The sequence below is a fragment of the Sarcophilus harrisii genome, chromosome 1 (assembly GCF_902635505.1).
Source record: "Sarcophilus harrisii chromosome 1, mSarHar1.11, whole genome shotgun sequence".
NCBI classification, from domain to species: Eukaryota; Metazoa; Chordata; class Mammalia; order Dasyuromorphia; family Dasyuridae; genus Sarcophilus; species Sarcophilus harrisii.
Window position 1 is genome coordinate 267,984,943 of NC_045426.1, and position 19,646 is coordinate 268,004,588.

General features: G+C 33.5%; 1 protein-coding gene across 10 annotated transcripts in view; it reads right to left on the reverse strand.

The window, feature by feature from the left end:
* Positions 1-19,646, reverse strand: part of TRRAP (transformation/transcription domain associated protein) — a 143,484-nt gene that overhangs the window by 50,732 nt on the left and 73,106 nt on the right. For all 10 annotated transcript variants that reach the window (XM_031941644.1, XM_031941607.1, XM_031941639.1 and 7 more), the window contains 7 exons: positions 17,881-18,060; positions 16,312-16,458; positions 14,040-14,159; positions 13,470-13,757; positions 13,171-13,308; positions 11,065-11,177; positions 8,993-9,128 (listed from right to left, as the gene is read on the reverse strand). In XM_031941644.1, coding sequence (XP_031797504.1) covers positions 8,993-9,128; positions 11,065-11,177; positions 13,171-13,308; positions 13,470-13,757; positions 14,040-14,159; positions 16,312-16,458; positions 17,881-18,060 — 1,122 coding nt within the window. The remainder of the gene's footprint in view (positions 1-8,992; positions 9,129-11,064; positions 11,178-13,170; positions 13,309-13,469; positions 13,758-14,039; positions 14,160-16,311; positions 16,459-17,880; positions 18,061-19,646) is intronic.

Sequence of the window (19,646 nt, forward strand, 5' to 3'; positions counted from 1 at the left end):
AAGTCACAAAACTTTCCATTATTTTACACTTGAGCTCAGCTCATGCTTCCCCCTTGCCCCATTTTCTCTCTGATCCAGTGGCATGAGCCTTCTTGCTGATTCTTAAAAAAAAAAAAAAAAAAAAAAAAAAAACACCTCCAATTCTCAGCTCCAGTCAATCCCCCAGGTCTAGAATCTCTTTCATTTCTTCCTCATGATTTCAAGTTCTAGCTAAAATCATTCTTTCTACAGGAAGCCTTTCTTAATCTCTCTTAATTCCAGGACCTTCCCTCTTCTGATTATTTTCCATTTATCCTCTTTGTAGCTTGTCTGTACATACTTTTTGCATGCTATCTCCCATTAGAATGTGAGCTCCTTGAGGACAGGGTCTATTTTATGTGTCTCCCCAATTCTTACCATGGGGTCTGCATGCAGCAGGCACTGAAAAACTGTGCTGGCACACAGTAAGTGTTTAATAAAAAATAATTAATTTTATTATATAATGTATATAATTATTTAAATATAATATATAATAATTAAATAATAAATAATTATTTAGGAAATTAATAAATGAATAAATGCCTGTCAACTGATTTATCATCATTTGTAATTTTGGGATGAAAAGTTCCAGTAATGATGAGGTCAGAGTCTGATAACAGGTTTTTAAAAAGTGAGGTGAGAAGAGAAAAAAAACGGAAGCAGCAATTGTAGATTTCTTTATCAATAAGTTTTACTTAGAAGACAGAGATACAGGGCAGTAACTGGTATGATGGGATCTCATTAGGACTTTATTTTTTTTTTTTAAAGAATGGGAACCTTGGTTGTGTTTAGGCAAAAGGGATGGTGTTAGAAGAGAGGGAGAGTTTGAAGATTAGGTAGTAGAATAATATGGAGACAAAAAAGATGGGATGAATCAGCAGTCCATGAAGAGAATCTGGCTCTGGCAAGTAAAAGCACCTCTTCCTTTTACTCACTAAGTAAAAGAGGAGATAGTAAAGGAAGAAATCAGAAGAATGTGAAATTGGAAGGGAGAAGTAAGAGCTCTTGGCAAATGACCAAGACAGAGGAGGGGGGAGGAGGGGTCATGGCAGGGAAGGCGGATGAGAAGCTAGCTATGAATACCAAACCTAGATTTCTATCCATCTTTTCTTAAGCTCCACAACTCCGGTGCCTAGCAACAAGGTATACAAAGTGCCGGACCAATAATTTCAGAAAGGCCTGGAGAGACTTACACGAACTGATGCTGAGTGAAATGAACAGGGCCAGGAGTTCATTATATACTTCAACAACAATACTATATGATGACCAGTTCTGATGGACCAGGCCATCCTCAGCAACGAGATCAACCAAATCATTTCTAATGGAGCAGAAATGAACTGAACTAGCTATGCCCAGAAAAAGAACTCTGGAGATGACTAAAACCATTACATTGAATTCTAATCCCTATATTTATGCCCACCTGCATTTTTGATTTCCTTCACAAGCTAATTGTACAATATTTCAGAGTCTGATTCTTTTTGTACAGCAAAATAACAGTTTGGTCATGTATACTTATTGTGTATCTAAGTTATATTTTAATGTATTTAACATCTACTGGTCATCCTGCCATCTGGGGGAGGGGGTGGGGGGGGGGTAAGAGGTGAAAAATTGGAACAAGAGGTTTGGCAATTGTTAATGCTGTAAAGTTACCCATGTATATATCCTGTAAATAAAAGGCTATTAAATTAAAAAAAAAAAAAAGTGCCGGACCAAGAGTCAGGAAGACCTGAGTTCAAGTGTGACCTCAAACACTTAACACAGTTTCTGGCACATTCCTCCCTCCTTCCATCTCTGCCTAGAACCATCACTAACAACTTACATTTAAAAACTGCTAAACCCAAGCCTCCTTCTGACTTCCTTTTTGTCAGCAGTACCACTCACTAGAACCTCATGTCAACTGTCTGACACTTTTTAACTTTTATATCCAACGTTTTTCTCTTCCTATCCAAGCAATTATCAAGTTGGGGCTTGGTCTTCAAGGCTTTCTGTGCTCTGGTGTGACTGTACTTTCTCTGCCTTGACATATTAGTTCTCAACACATATATTATGCTTTCTTTACTGAACATGCTTCTGCATCTTTTTCTCATACTGTTGTTTATGCCTTAAATATCTATATTTCCTTCTTTCCATCTACTGAATGGTAACCCATACTTTATAAAATCCAACTCAACTGCTTTAAAGCAATGGCTCTTAAAAGTACAGAGGAGCCCTATGATCTGACTTTTTTTGAGGGAGGAGAGGGTAAACTCTGAAATCAAACTTATTTTCCTAAATAATATTTTACTTTCCTGTTAAAATGCTTTTCTCTTTTCCAATTATATATCTGATAGGGGTAAGTTTTTTTTTCATAACTATTTCAATTAAAACAATGAAAAAGACTGAATGCAGAAGCATATAGAATCCAGCTGTCTTCTATTAAGCCATACATTAATTTTCAGAAGTATGTAAAACCAGGGAAATATAAAATAACAGTTTGAAGGAATGGGTGGGTATAATCCAACACATGGGGAAGGAAGACTTGAGAATGTTTGTAAGCAACAGGAAGAAAAAGAGAAAGTGAATACAGAGTAGGGGGTGAGACAAGGGGGATGATTCTAAGGAATAATTTGATGAAAAAGACAGGGAATGAAATCAAAGGGTCTATTAGAAAGGATTGGGCTTTGAAGAGATGGGTCATCTCTTTATCAGAGATTAGAATGAAAGAAGGGAGAATAAGGAGATGATACCAAGATTTGATATGTAGAAAAAAGGAGCTCACTATGAATGAAGCTCACTATCAGGAAAGGATAAAGCACAGTTCTCAACTGAAAGGGAGAAAGGGGAAAGAAGTTTAAAAAATTCTCTGGAGGGACTCTGACAGAGAATTAAAAGGCAACTGACTATGATAGAGAGGTTCTTATTACATTCTAGATGTCTATCAAAACTATTTTTATAGCTCCAACTTAGAAAATAAACAAGTTTAAAACAATTACTCTCCTCTAGTGGATAACAATTGCCTTATAAGTTCAAAAATATCGAATGAAGAAGATAAATTATTTTAAATCTGGATACACAGCTTTAAAACAGGAATCAAATCAAAACAATCTATCCAAATCAGGAAAAAAAATCTATCATTAACTGCGAATAGCAGTAGCAATTACTAGAGTTAGGAATAAGTATAATCAAACTCATTATGATAGTGTAACTGACAGAATAATGGACTCATTATATATATATATATATATATATATATATATATATATATATATATCATGGCATTTCCTTTATATATAATGACAGTGGTTAATTAAGAGTCAATAGAATAAAAAAGATGAAAACAATCATATGTTTTCTTTACTTCCCTCTATAAAATATTAAAGGACATTTGAGAAAAGTCTTGATGAATAAGGAAATTCTGGAAATAGGAAGTGATAACTCCTCAATTTTTTACTATCCTAGAACCTGACACCACCCCATCCAAAGCATTAGCACCTGCAATTTTTCAAACTATGTATATTATGTATATATCTTCTTCCTTTTGTCAGTTTTAACTCAATATAAAATCAATGATTGCATTTGTGTAGGCAAACGGATTTACACAAACTGATGCTGAGCAAAACAAGCAGAATCAAAAATACATTATACACAATAACAGCAAGAATGTACAATGATTTAGTATGAAAAACTTGGTTCTTCCCAGCCATTCAGTGATCCAAGGAAATCTAATAATCTCTGGATGGAAAACACCATCTACCTCCAGAGAGAGAAGTATGGAGACTGAATGTAAATCAACACATGCTATGTCCACTTTTTTCCCCTTTTTCTTCTGATTTTTGTTTCTCTCTTGGTTTTTCTCTTTTGTTCTTATTTTTCTCTCAACATGATTCATAAGGAAATGTGTAAAGAAAAAATATGAAGGTACATGTACAACCAGAAAAAAAAAATTGTTTTTATATGTAACTTGGGAAAGTTAAGGGGGAAAAAAAAAAGCACCCTTTTATACTAACTGATGTGCCATCAGATGGAAGTTATCTGAAGAATATAATTTTGTCTCTTGAGGTTTATAAGGGTTGCTCACAAATAAAGAAATCAAAGAATTAACAATTTTCATGTAAAGTTAACCAAAGTTTATTCCTTTGCAAAACTAGAAGATAGATGATAGATGTACATCCTTCTTCGTAAATATCTCCAAACCCCAAACTGTTTCTTCAGTTATATAAAGTTAAGTGAGCTGTTAAGTGATTTAAACTGGAAATATATAACATACTAAAAATAAATGTAATCTATAAAATAGCAATTACTTTGGCATGATTTAAGAATCAAAACCCTCCAAAGATGGCACAACAACCCAAACACATGAATTAACATTATGGAAAAGAATATATAAATCATCATTAACATTTACCTGCCTGATAGGTAGCAGGATTTTTTTCCACCCTCTTTCTCTGTATAAATATTCCTGATGAAAGATATCAACAGCTTTAGTATGTCAACTCACTCATCATTCATTATTATGAAATTAAGAGAACAAAGAGGTTGTTCTGTGATTGTGTGCTCAGTCCAGTGTTTCACTGCTTAGTTCTTCTAAAAGTTTGGAGTCTTGGTGTGAACACCATACATTTTAGTTTTTTGACTAAACAAACTTTGCTGTGAAAAGCTCAGGCCTAAAGTTGATGTCTATTGGTATGACTAATAAGTTCAGTAAAGTCTCTGGAATCACTCTTTATGCAGGATAAATAAAATGTTAACTCAATGCATAATCATGTGTTTCTTACCCTTTTCCACAATTCATGTGCAAAACCAACATAGAAGATAAATGATGGCATCCTTTGAGTGTTTATAATAAATTGGCTTTTTAAAATTAATGTACACATTTCTTTTAATTACATCCTTTATCCCAAACTGTTAAGTCATATTTTGCCACCATAAAACTTGAACACTTTTTATAAAAAATTTTTCTTTGTGAGACACCAGTGAAATCAAATTAGTGACTGTGTGTTAGGAGGCTGTCCTGGTGCTAGTATTTTAATCAAAAGTTAACACCTTTATGCTTCTGGCCTCCTGTTGATCTACTACATTCATGCTGCCACCAAGAGGCAAAGAAAAAAACTACAATTTTAACCCCTAAATTTGTCCTAGTGTCCAATAAAATACAGAATTATTGCTTTGTGAAAACAACTAGGTAATGAAGATTAAATATGTTTCCATTGCAGTCCTCATTAACTTTATCCCATAATCATTCTTTTTCTACATAATCTATTCTCCTGAAAAGAACTACATTTAATGCAACTCAGATTCACTTTTACTTTGAAGTTGCAGAATTTTTTGTGTCAAAATCTACTAAAAAGAAATCTGCTCTTTTAACTTTTTCCACATATAAAAGTTAAAAGAACGATAAACCTCTTTTTTCTCACATTTTCCATAGTCCAGGATTTTAGCTAGGTAATTATCAGCTAACTTACAATTTTAATTCTTTGGAAAGGATTAAAGACAATCAATTAGATGGGAGAATAATCCCTTCTTTTTTTTTTTTTTTTTTTTTTTTTTTTTTTTTTTTTTTTTTTTTTTTTTTAATAATCCCTTCTTCTTAAAAGTCGCATTTAATTTTGACAATCAGAATGCTGTTATGTTCTAAATTTACATAGTATTCCAGAGAGACATTTTGGGCTTTTGTTGATCTCATTAGTAATGGACAGAGGAATAATATAATAGCTTGCAGAATAAGTCATAAAGGGATCTAAGAAAACATCTAGTACAAGCCCCCATTAAACCACGAAACTCTGGTTATAACATCTCTGACAAATGATTATTACCTAATGTCCGTTTGAAAAAACTCACAACCTCCTAACAGTTTCTTTCCTTTTGGGACAGCTTTAGGTGTAGATAAGATTTTCATTAAGTTGAACTGAACTCAACCTCTCCCTATTTTCCACCCACTATCAAGTTCTACTTTCTAAGATCAAGCAGAATAAGACTAATTCCCCTTCCAAATGACATACCTTCAAATAATTGCATATTACAATGTAGTTCTGATCCAATTAAGTCTTCTCTATTTGTCCCCAATTCCTTCAAACATTTCTCATATGGAATAGTTTTGAATCCTTTAATTATCCTGGATCTTAATTCTGTCACTCTCCCTCACACACATAACTAACAACCATCCACAAATGTGATTCATCCACATTTTTTAAAGTGTTGTTTGGTAGAAGATCAAGAGAGAACTAGGTAACAAAATCAGAACTATTAGGCTTTTATTTTTGTTAGGTACTACAAAATAAAAAGTCTGGCAAATAAGCAAGCATTAAATATCCAAAGAAACAAGCAGAAAATATCCTAGTCCACATAAAAAGCAAGTAAGAGGAAATGAAGACCTCAATATCAATACACAAAATAAGAATTTTTGAGTAATTTTGAGAAGAAGGTACTAGCAGTTGAAGGGAGGGAAAAAGTCTTCAAGTAGAAAGTGGTGCTTGAACTGAGTTCTGAAGAAAATCAAAGCTTCTCAGAGGCAATGTCTTCCAATAAGGAGAGATCACATTTTGAGAGATCACAATCCCATCATTTATAAGTAAGGAAACTGAGAAAGTTAAGAGTTCTGGGTGAGAAAATTAGACTAGCACAAGTGGACCAAGGTACATAAAGGGAATAATGTGAAAGAAGATGGCAAAAGCAGATGTGAAAAGTTTTAAATGCCCAGTTTAAATCTGACCCTAAACTTAGAAGAAACTGGAGTTCAGAGAGGAAGAAAATGACTTGGTCAGACATATACAATTTGACAACTAAAAGGAACATGTATTACAGTGAGGAAAGACCTGCCGCAGAAGATTACCACAATAATCCAGATAAGAAGTGATAAAGGCCTGGGAGTACATTAACAGAGAAGTAAAGCAAAAGAGATGAAAAAACAGTATTTGGCAAATGATTTGTTAGATGGGGTGAACGAACAAAGGAGAAGTCAAGGATGACACCAAGATTGCAAATGTGGGGGGTACCCCCCAAAAGTATTAGGCAAGTTCAGAAGTGAAGCAGGTATCAGAGTGGTAAGTGAAGGTGAGGGGATGGATGGATGGATGGACAGAGAGATAGATAGATAGATAGAAGGTTCTATTTTGAACATCTCGAGTCTGACATACTTCTGGTACATTCAGTCTTAAACATTCAACAAATAGTTGAGAATACAGGACTAGAGCTTGAAGAATAAATAACTGTGAGCTACTTGCATAGAGATAATTAAAACCAAGGAGAGATGATAAGGTCATCAAGAGTAAGTACTTAAAAAGGGGGGAACAGGAGAAAGGAGAACCAGCCCAAAATAGAGCTTTGGGCAACAACCACAGATTATTGTTGATGATCCTCAATTGAGCCTAAGAGAGAGCCAACAGGGAGGAATGTCCAGAAGACAGCAGGGTATCCAGAACAGAATGTATGCAGTGTCAAATGCTGCAGAAAAGTCAAGAACGATAAGTATTGAGAAAAGATCCCTGGTTCTTGACAACCACAGAGAGAGGAACATCAAATGAATAATGAAGATTTGAAATCAGATTGCAAAGACCAAGAACTGAGAGCAAAGAAAGGAAGCAGAGGCAACAAAAGTAAATAGCTTTTTCTAGGGATATAGATGAGAAAAGGAGAAGAGATACAAGATAATAGTTAAGAAAATGGCAGGGTCTGTGCAAAAATGTTTGTAGCAGCCCTTTTTATAGTGGCAAAGACCTAAAAACTGAATGGATGACCATCAGTTGAAGAATGGCTGAATAAATTAGGGTATATGAATGTTATGGGATATTATTGTTCTATAAGAAATGATCAGCAGGATAATTTCAGAGAGGCCTGGAGAGACTTACATGAACTGATGCTAAGTGAAGTGAGCAGAACCAGGAGATCATTATACATAGCAATAACAAGATTATATGATGATCAATTTTGGTAGACATGACTCTCTTCAACAATGAGATGATTCAGGCCATTTTCAATAGACTTGTGATGAAGAGAGCCATCTTCATCCAGAGAGAGGATTGTGGGGATTTGAATGTGGATCACAACATATTTTCACCTTTTTTATTTGCTTTTTTTCCCCTCTCATTTTTTTTTTCTTTTGATCCAATTTTTCTTCTGCAGCATGATAAATGTGGAAATATATTTTAGAAGAATTGCACAGGTTTTAAAACCTACATTGGATTACATGCTGTCAAGGGAAGAGGGTTGAGAGAAAAAGTGGGAAAAAATTTGGAACATAAGGTTTTATAAAGGTGACTGTTGGAAACTAACTTTGCATATATTTCTAAAATAAAAAACTAATATTAAAAAATGTGGCAGGAAAGGAGGAAGAGAGGGAAGGAAGAAGGGAGGAAAACTGTAGGATCTACCGAGTCTTCCCCTTTACCCTCACCCTCATCCCACCTCAGAACTGATTTACTTGTAAAAGGAAAATTAGGAGTCATGAGACATTGAAGATTGGAGAGGATAGATGATTATGACTGACAATCACTGACATTTCAGTCAGTAAATCAATTATGATTATAGTATCTATACTGATTATCATCTAATCTACAACTTGCCATCTTGTTCACAATGACAACTCAAAAAATTTTACCAGATGCCTTATAAAAAACCCTGAGAGATGATGTCAGCTGCATTCTCATCTTTAAAAAAAAAAAAAAAAGAAAGAAAGAAATGAGAGAACTATAATATAGTTCTTTCTTAGTTGATCTCTGCAGGATCAGACCTTTCACTTTCTAAGATAGTTATAAGGAATGTGCAGCCCATGGACCATATAAAGCCCACAAAATCATTTGGTGTAACCTCACCAAGGCATTTGCACAGAACAGTGGCTGAAAACGATAAGTAAAACAACCTCCCATTGCCTGAGTTTTTAAGTTGATAATTTTGTATGGCCCACAAATGATATAAATATCCAAATGGCCCTTGGCAGAAAATAAAATTTCCCACCCTTGTTCTAAAGAGGCAAAAGGAAGCAAGAAGAAGGACATCTCACCTGAACCAATGCTTCCTTCATTGCTGTCCAGTTGGATACTCTCCAAGCACACTCCAGCACAAGATAAGGATTTATATGCCCTTTTGACTGGCCATATTCTGTCAAAGCTTCCCACTGATTCAACTCTTTAGAGCAGCTATAAAAATTTAAAAAAAAAAAAAATTAAATGGTTCTATTAATTTTACAAACCAACTCAATATTAAGAAAAAAATATTTTAAATTATTTCATACACTTTCCAAAGCTGGGGGCGAGTGGGTGGGTGGAAGAAGAAGGGTGACAGTAGCAAAAAGAAGTGATAGAGGAAAATACTACAAAAAACAAATAGACTTTCCTTATTACAGTTAAGTACCTACAAACCAGAAATACATTTTTCTCTTTTTGAAAATGAATGTAATTCCCACAAAATATGAGATATCCTGATGATAACCTGATGTATCATGAATACCATGAAAAGTTATGAACAAACTTTAAGTTGTCTAAAACGCAAATATTCAAAGAAAGATTCTCCCAATTATCCAAAAGGTCATTAGACTAGATTTAGGGAGTTTCTCCTTTTATAGTCTATTTCAAGGATTAGCCAGTCTAGCTTAGAATTTTAAAATTTTCATTTTCAATTTTTCCTGCTTGTACCTCCCAGGACCTGCCTACAGATTGAGCAGAATTTACCAATCCCTTGCCTTCTTCCCATCCACTGATACTTTTCCTGGACTCATTCCCCCACAAGAAAAAGACTATTCCAATATCTTCTTACTCTATCCAATCTATTTATTCTTAACCCTGGCTACTGAAGGGCAACCACCTACATTCTTGAATTCAACCACCTGCTTCCTCATTCCCATTCACCTCAACCCTAACACTAGAGTGCTACCCTCCAGACATACCTGTCTGCCTTTTCTACTGAAACCTCAGCATTTTCCCCTCCATAATTAACAAACTTCCTTTTGTCAATAATCTGTCACAGCTGACAGAAAGCCAAACTGTACAGCAGACTGTACCTATTATAACCTCTATATTTTCACTAATGTTCAATTTCTACTTCCTTCTTTGCTGTCTTCAAACATACCAAATTCTTCCCCATTCTTAAAAATCCCCATTAGACCATACTATATGCACTAGCTATTAATCCAAATTTCAACTATCCTTCACTAAACTCAAAAGTCATCCTTCCTCACAATTGGCCAAAAAAAAAAAAAAAAAAAGTATCAATAAGCTCCTTATTTTTAAGATCAAAAATTAACTCTTCCATTTGCCAAATATAGCACTTCAAAACATGTTTTTTCCTCTATTTCCCATTGTCATACAAATCACTCCTCTACATATTTTACATTATAGCTACATCTTTTCATCATTTCTCACAAGAAACTCATTTTCTAGAACCTTGTACTGACTGCCTTCCAAGTCTGAAATGCTTTTTTCCCTCCTCTTCTTAGAATCCCTAGTTTCCTTCAAGACTCACCTCAAATGCCACTTTCTAAAAAGGCTTTTTGCAGGCCCTCTAGCTTCCTATGGCTACTTTTCAGTTATATTGTCTATGTCATTTACATATCTATCTATATATGTCATCTCCTCTATAAGAACAAAAAACTCCTTGAGGACAAAGCCTTTTGGGGCTTTTTCTTTCTTTTCTTTTTTATTAGTATTTTATTTTTCCAACAAGCCAAGATAGTTTTCAACATTCACCTTTGCAAAACCTTGTGTTCTAAATTTCTCTCTCTCCCCTGCTCCCCAAGACAACAATCTGATGTAAGTTAAACATATGCAATTCTTCTAAACATTCCTTATTTGTCATGCTGTGCAAGAAAAATAAGATCAAAAGAAAAAATACAAAAGAAAAAAAAAACAAGCAAACAACTACAAAATTATGCTTTGACTAACATTCAGTCTCCATAGTTCTCTCTCTCTGTATGCACATGGCACTTTCTATCACAAGTCTATTGGAATTTTGGCTTTTTCTTATGTTTAATACTTATCACAAACCCTGCCACAGAGTAAGAGCTCAACAAATTGACTGATAAGAACTAATACTTTTAAGGAATGAAATTGTTGAATGACACCAAACTCAGAGATTTACCGAATCCAGTGATCTTCCCAAAGCTGATATTCTGGGAAGATAGCAGGAGATGCATTATTCCTCTCATGTTCTTTTTTGGCCTTTTCCATTGCTTTTTCATATGATTCTTGTGCCTAAAAAAGGAAAAAGAAAGAAAAGAAAGACAAAAAGAATTCCTATTAGTTTTAGTATGTGACCTAATTTCAAAGATCTGAATAAGATTAAAAAGACTTAAGACTTTTTAACTTAAAAGTTAACTCAGTTATTCTGGAGTACCAAAAACCTGACTTTCCTTTTCCTTTCTTATTAATGTACGGCCTCTCTTTTCAAATCACTTTTCATAGAAAATCTCCAAGAGAATAGAAGTATGGAGAGGGAAAGAACAAGAGAGTATCTAACTTTCCACTGGAACACAAGGGAAAACAAAGATAAATTAGTAAAGTTCTCTATTATATTTCAATGATAGAGGACAATATTTTCTAATTAAATTCCTTGCATTGTTATATTGGAGAATCTTGAGCACTTCTGGAAGAAATTTTCTTGATACTGACCTCTCCTGGTTCTCTTCCTACCTATCCAGCATTCTTTGCTGGATCTTCATCTTCATTGCCATCCCCATCACTGCTAAAAGTGGGGGTCCCCCAAGACTCTGTCCTTCATCTACCCTCCATCTCCTCAATATTATTTCAAGGTGATTTCATCAGCTTCTACGGTGTCAACTCTCTCTTAAGGAGCCAGCTTTCAGATCAACTTGTCCAGCCTTAGTGTCTCCTTTGTTATCCAATCTCATATCTCCAACTGCTTTTTTAAAAGTTTTTCCCTGTAAACATCTTAAATTAAATCATATCCAGAAATGAAGTGTCTTTCCTCCAAAATTCCCCTTTCTTCCTCTTTGCTCTGAATTTCAATATTATTGCTGAATATACCACCAGTCACTCTATTATCCAGGCTCACAAATTGAATATGATTCTCAACTATTCACTCTCACCCCCCAATATCCAATTGTTATCAATTCCTGTCAATTCAACCATTGTAAGATCTCTCAAAAATCCCCACTTTTCTACTCTGCCTCTGCCACTATCCTGGTACAGCTTCTTATCATCTCACACCTAAACTACTGCAATAGACTAGATGGGGCTCCCTGTCTCCAGTCTCTCTTCTCACTACAATACATCAGCTTCTCAGCTGTCACACTGATCTACCTAAAATATAAGTTTTGACCATCTTACCACTGTATTCAAGACTCCAGTGACTCTCTCACCTCTAGGACCAAATACAAAATCATTTGTTAAGCTTTAGAAGCCCTTCATAATCTAGCCCCTACTTACTACCCTTCTTTTCCAACCTGCATCTTACTCATCCCCCTTTCCTGCCATAAATTCTGTGATCCAATGGCCTCCTTGCTATTCCTTAGACAAAACACTCCCTGACTCTAAGTACTTTCATGACTGGCCCTTTTCTGAAACACAATCGTTCATCTAGGCTTCCTAACTACCCTCAAGTCTCAGCTAACGTCCCTTTCAGCACAGTCTTTCCTAATTTTCCTTAATCCTTATTTAGTGATTTCTCTTTGAGATCATATCCCAATTTATTCAGTGTATATCTAGTTTGTACCTTGTCATATATGTATGTTGAGTCCTCTATTAAACTCTGAACTCTTAGGAGTAGGGACTATTATTATTTTGTGTTTGTCTTTCTTTCTATTCCTAGTAATTAGCAAGTTCCTGGCATAGAGTAAGAGCTTGATAAATGTTATGTGCCTGAGCATAAAACTACTCGTCTGGAACATATTATAATAGTTTTGAACTCAAATCTTAGGTAAATAAATACAAATATGCAAGTAAAAATAAAATCAAAATTATTCCTACTAGAATTTCTTATGGTTCAATACAAGTAAGAATTTCAGATAAAATTATTTCTAGATCAGTGACTGATCACAGAAAAGAGCATTATACTTTAAAAGAATTCATTCTATAATGTGGTGCTCTTCTAACATGAAAATTCCATTAAAAGGGTCCTTTTCAATCCCAAAATTTACATGTTCTCTTACTTTTAAAATAATTATCTTATGCACATACATCTCCTACTATCAGCTACAAAATATTAATTCTGTTAAACAGTGGTTACCTGCTCAAAGAATCCATGCTGCTCATATGCTATAGCTGTTGCTGTCTCAGGAAATTTACAGCGTTTTTGCCATAAACCTGCCCACATATCTTCCTCTTGTAACAGAGAATAAAGTTCAGCAAGGGAGTCTAAAATTTCCTGAAAACAAATCAACTAATCAATATAGCTAAAGGGCTATGTGTTTTGGTGAAAATATTTTTTTAAATAGTGCAATTTCAAGACAATTTAAAATTAAATCAATTTTAGAAATTTAGTTTGTTTAAACTAAAAATATCTAATGAAAAAAGGAGGTTACTTACTTGTTGAGGTGGAGTTATACTCTCCTGTTCATAAAATTCAGTTGTCTGTTTGGGTTTAATTTGAAGACTCAGACCTTTTTCAAAAGCCTGATGCTCTAGCATTAATGTAGAACGGAACCAGAGGTTATGGGTTTTTCCCAAGTATTTCAGCACACAGGGTCTGATAGGAATTGGAGGGACACACTGTGACATAGCTTCCACAAAACAGTTTAGAGCACTTGGCTGGCAATCCCTTTGAACTTGGTGACTACCACTGCACAAGAATGGGCTTATTTCACCTGCAAGAGCCTGAAATAAAAACATTTACAAACCTTCTCTCAAAATCAACATAATGCCAATATCTCTTCTTTCACAAAACCCAGTAATATTTTCAGTCATTTGTGCTCCACTGCCAAGATCTATTGGCTCGCTTTGTTTTTAAAATAAAAATCTACCAAGATTCCTTTTCTTTAAGGGATAATAAAAATATGAATATTGAAGAAAATAAAAATTTAAAACAACAAGAATTAAAGTTACATCATTTGGAAATACAAATATTAAGTTTCAAAGTATTTTCTTTAAAAACCTCACATGTTGTTGTCGATCTGAGAGAATTTTCCACAATCTTGCAAAAAGCTGGATCCAGGTCTTTTCTGCTAATGTTGTAGAAATATGACACAGCTGAACAAAGGCACTGAGCAATGCACCAGTCTACAGATGGAAAAAAGAACAACAACATTCAGCTCAGTTGGTCAACGGTTTATATTATGTAGACTAGTGAATACAACAAACTCTTACGCTATTAAAACACCATCTGTCTCAAAATGTATTTTTAATCTACAAAATTTAATGAAATTATCATGTTTCCAACAGTGAATATAATATGAAACTGAACAAAATCAATTTGACTTAATTTATATAAAATGATTCCAATACAGAAATCTTTCTTCCATTACTAGTAAGTTTAAATAAGTTTTAATACATATTAATGTATCTATCATACCCTTTAATATACACATAGCACATGTATATTTTTAAAAACAATTTCTTTTAAACTCATTTTAAATGTTTTATCATATGTTCTCTCCTATTTCACTTCTGACTCAAAAGCAATGTTGGAAGAACTTAAATGCTGTCAAGTCTAACTCTAAAATGAAAGGCTATGTCTGTCATTTGTCAGTCAAATTTAGCTAACATAAGAAAGAAGGCTCATCACCAAATTAACCACAAAGTAATGAACATATTTGACCACAAAAATCCCACAAAACCTATTTCATTTACTGCAGTAAATATTATGCTGAAAAATATAAAAAAAAAAAATTTGGAAAATAGAAAGAAAAAAATTTTTCTAATGTATTTTGTATCCTGCTGATAATACTGATTTTAAAAAAAGTTACATGGTATCAATCCACAAACATTTATAAGTGGCAGATATACATACATGTGTGGAGACATGCACCCCTCGACACAGGCAAAAACAATTATTACCCTGAAAAAGATAGTGGACCTTTTGGGCAGTCTATGCACCCCTTTTTGGAAAAATGCTTTTAAATGCATAAAATACATAAGATTACAAAGAAACTAATTAAACTAAAATACAATTAACCAGAATTTTTTTTTTTTAAAGCTCACGACTGGGCAGCTAAGTGGCGCAGTGAATAGAGCACTAACCATGAAGTCAGGAGGACCTAAGTTCAAATCTGGTCTCAGATACTTAACACTTCTAGCTGTGTGATCCTGGGCAAGTCATTTAACCCCAATTGCTTTAGCAAAAACAAAAAGAAAAACAAAACAAACAAAAAAAAACTCATGGTTAAGAACTGTTATTCTAATAGGGGAGAGTATGTAAATAAGGTAAATAACAGATGATGAAAGAATAGATTATGATAATCTGAAAAGGGAGTCATTAGCAATGACTAATTGCTAATTAGGGGTAGAAGAGAAACTGAGAAAACATGGACTTTTATGTGATTTTTGAAGGAAGTGAGGAAAACTAAGAGGAAAGATAGGAATGTTATGTTTGAGGAATTGTCAAGAATTTCAGAATACCTGGATCTTAGGAGTGTCTAGAGAGGAGGAAAGTATAAGTAAGAAATGAAGAGGTCAAGTTCTCATGAGTTTTAAATACCAAACAGTAGATTTTACATTTGATCTGAGGTTCAATTAGATGGTTTTTAAGGTTCCTTCCAATTCTGAAATTCTATAATTAAAATTTCCCTTATTTTATATGAAAATAGCATAAGTAATAGAAATGCATTTACAGACATGAACACACATTTTTTCATTTTTTTTGCTGAGACAATTGGGGTTAAGTGACTTGCTAAGGATCACACAACTAGGAAGCGTTAAGTATCTGAGACCAGATTTGAACACAGGTCCTCCTGACTTCAAGGTTGGTGCTCTATCCACTCCGCCACCTAGCTGCCCCACATTCTTTTCTCTTACATGCAAACAAATGCCTCTCTTCAGTTAGAATGTCATCAGATCAAAACTTATACTGAAAAAGCTATTAAAAAACTGTAGTATACTGATCTATCCCATCTTTTACCATTTTTTCTCATACTTAAAAATAGTATATGTACCTCATTATTAGACTATTTTTCAAATTACCTGCAACAGGAATGAGGAAATAATATAGTTAACCTGTCTTTTGAGAGTCTGTCCTCTCCTCCCATCAAACAGACAATATAACTAACTTCTACAATATTTAAATAAGATGATTACTTGGAGAGTTTTCCAGGACAGCAAAAGTGAATTAAGCAAGTGAAATGTGAAATGAAAGAAAGATCAGTTTTACAATGGGATATTATTTTAGAATTTTATACGCTTTTCAGATAAGAAGTCACTATTTCAATAAACAAACCTTAACTTCCCGAAGAGAGTCAAGGAATTTATCATGTCTGTTGGTCAACATGTGCAATTGATTACCAATGTCTTTTTCCGAAAGTTCTTTGGTTTTAGGTGTGCTAGTCTGATCTCCAGGAGCCAATTCAATATCTATCTCCACATCCTAAATCAAATAAAATTTTAAATTAGTTAGATTAAATCTGGTAGACATTACTTTTGAATAGCAACTTCTAAAGACTTGGTACTCAAAAGTTTGTAATCATAATTTCATTAAGTATCATTTGGTGCCATAAAAATGTATTTCTTGTTTTTTAGACAATTTAACTTTTTTTGAATCCAGCTAAAAACACTAAAATATTTAAAACAAATCATCAAAATCAAAAAAATAAACTGGGAAACTAAAGCAGATAAAAATCAAGCCAATTAGAAGTCAGAATAATATTCTTTAAATTTCACTATATAAGAAATTTGTTTGGTTGCTTTAGAAATTCAAAAATAAGCCTGGCATAATATAATATTCAACTTATTTCTAAAGTGAAAAAAAAAAAATCATCCTGGCTATCCAAAACTTTCTAGATGTCATAAAAAGTTGAAATTTCCAAAAAGTAATTCTGTGCCCCCTGCCTCCAAAATCCCCTTTATTTGCATTATTATCTCAACTCTAATATTGTTCATTAGTTACAAATCTAAGTTGGAAGCACTTTTTTTATCTTACAGAAATACAGGATTCTTAAAGTACTACTTAAAATCTATTTTATACATGGGAATTATTAAAACAAACAAAGGAAAAATTTTTTGAATATTCTTACTTCTCTTGCAAATGGCCTAGATGTAATTTAGGGAAAAGACTGATTCACATGTCAGTAATAAAAGTGTTCCTTTTATAGGAAAAAGACAAAATCTATAAAGTAATCAATACTCAGCACTAGATTGTTTTCTAAAAACAAAAAAATTAAGTAGTCTTTACGAGTCTAAATCTATATTGGAAAGATCTCAATACACATATGTATCTGGTTAAATTTCAATGAAGTTAGTGCTGCCTCATATAGGTTATCAAAAGCCTCATAGCAATCCATTATTTTGGTAAAATATTTCTCATTCAAAAAGAAAACCAAAAAGTTGGCAAAATTTGATAACAATAATGATAATTTTATTGTGTTCTAATTTATATAGTCTTTTAAGATTTGCAAAATACTTTATATATTATATCATTTGATCTTCACAACAATCCTGTGAAATTGATGCCATTATCATCCCCATTTTCACAAATGAGAAAGCTAAATTGAAGCAGGATCAAAATTCAGGTCTTCATGACTGAGTCTGCTAGTCTACATTCAATTTGTTAATAAATAAAAAAACAAACTAAAAACAACAAAAAAAAAAATTGAAATGGTGTCAAAGACCTCAAAGTCAAATTCAAAAGCAAAATGTTCAGAAACTGAGGGAAAAAAATAAAACTTAACTATCATTCAGGGATGAAACATGCATCTCTGACCTAAAAATTATATGGCTGCTAAAGTTTTCTTTTGGGGAAAAAAAAGCATTTCAGTCTCTTCCAAAAATGGATTTATAAAATTACTCTTACCTCTTCTTTGGATTCACTGTTCTCTCTTTCTCGGGGTTCTTGTTTGACATGTGTTACCATGGCAAATGCTGCTCGATCATGACTATCAGCCAGATTGATAACATTAGTAATTGATGGGAGCATAGCTCCTTGACAACTTGTACCAATTGTAGTGTTTCTTTCACATACTGCCAACAGGAGCTTAAAAAAAAAAAAAAGTTTTTATCGAGAAGAAAACAAAACACATCATTTTAAATGGAATTTGCAGATAATAAATAAATGTTTAATATTGTCAAATGAAACTGAGTTGGATTGTTTTACCTATCATTTTATCATTAGTCAAATTTCAAACCATTTGGTCCATACAGCATATTATGGTACCATTTTATCTTTCTAGCTAGCCTATTGCCCCCTACACATACATTTATGTGTTCTAGTCAGAGAAAAACATTTATCAAAAGAGCAAGCATTTATTAAGTATCTACTATGTAGTAAGCACTATACTATGCACTTTACAACTACTAAGTCATTTAGTCCTCATTTAATTCCAAGGAGTTGATGTTATTATTATCCTGCAATTTACAGTAAAAACTGAAATAAAACAGAGGCTAAGTGACTTGCCCCAAGTCCCACAGCTATTGACTAGGCTATGAACTCCGATCTTCTGGACTACAAGTCCAGCACTCTAACCACTGAAGCACACAGCCGCTTATGCTCTCCAAATGTGTCCTGGGCTGCCCTTCCCTCTGGGCCTCTGCTCTCATTTTTACTGTACCTGAAAGATTTTCCCTCTTGCTCCCTGTTCTACCCATCCTTGAAGGCTCAACTCAAATGTCACCTACAAGAAGTTTTCCCAATTCTTGCTATTCATGACTTCCTTCTCCAATCTCATTTCTTTTCTAATAAAGTATTTTGCTATTATGTGTACTGGCATCTTATCCCCCTTCCAGAATGAAAACTCTAGAAAGGGACCATGTCTTAGCAATATTCTTTATCTCCCTTAGCACCCAAAACCTCTGTACATAGTAGTTTTATAATAAAAGTGTAGTACTGGAAAGGAAATGGGAGAAAAAAAAAAATCTATTCAATCAGACACTATAATGATATACTGCCACACTAGCGACTTCTGTGTTAATGAGACATTACCAGCAGTACTGACTTTCTACTGTCTTTTACCAGGTTAAATACTTATTTAAAATTTACTTGTCTTAAAAAAATTTTTTACTTATCTTATACTTATATCTTATTATTACTCAATACGGATATGGACACAAGTAGAAATTAACTTTCCTCATAGCTTCAGTAATTTTTAAAGTGAGAAATTGAGGCAAAGATAAATTATTTAAGTTGTTCAAGGGGTAAAATTACTGACCAAAATTGACAGAATATTTTTCTATCCCAAATTAACAAGTAAATCATAATCTTAATAGGAACATAAAGGAACCTACCCTTGTTAATAAGATTTAAAGAGAATTTACTTAACATCTACTGAAACTCCTACTCTATCCTTATGCTAAACTCAAACACCAGAAATTGAATCAATTCAAATAGATTTTAATATAGATTTCTTTGCTCAATAGCTTTTTAAGAGTTTAAAAGGGAAGATCCATAAAGTTGATAAGATCATGGCATTAAATATACATTAAATATATTAGTTCTGTGATACTTTGAGCATTTAAGAACTGAATGTGATATTGTTCAAATTCCCAGCACTGAAATAATTTTTTAAAAAATACTTTTCACACTCAAGTGTGAAAGTTTTGGCTATATAATGAAGAAAGTTATGT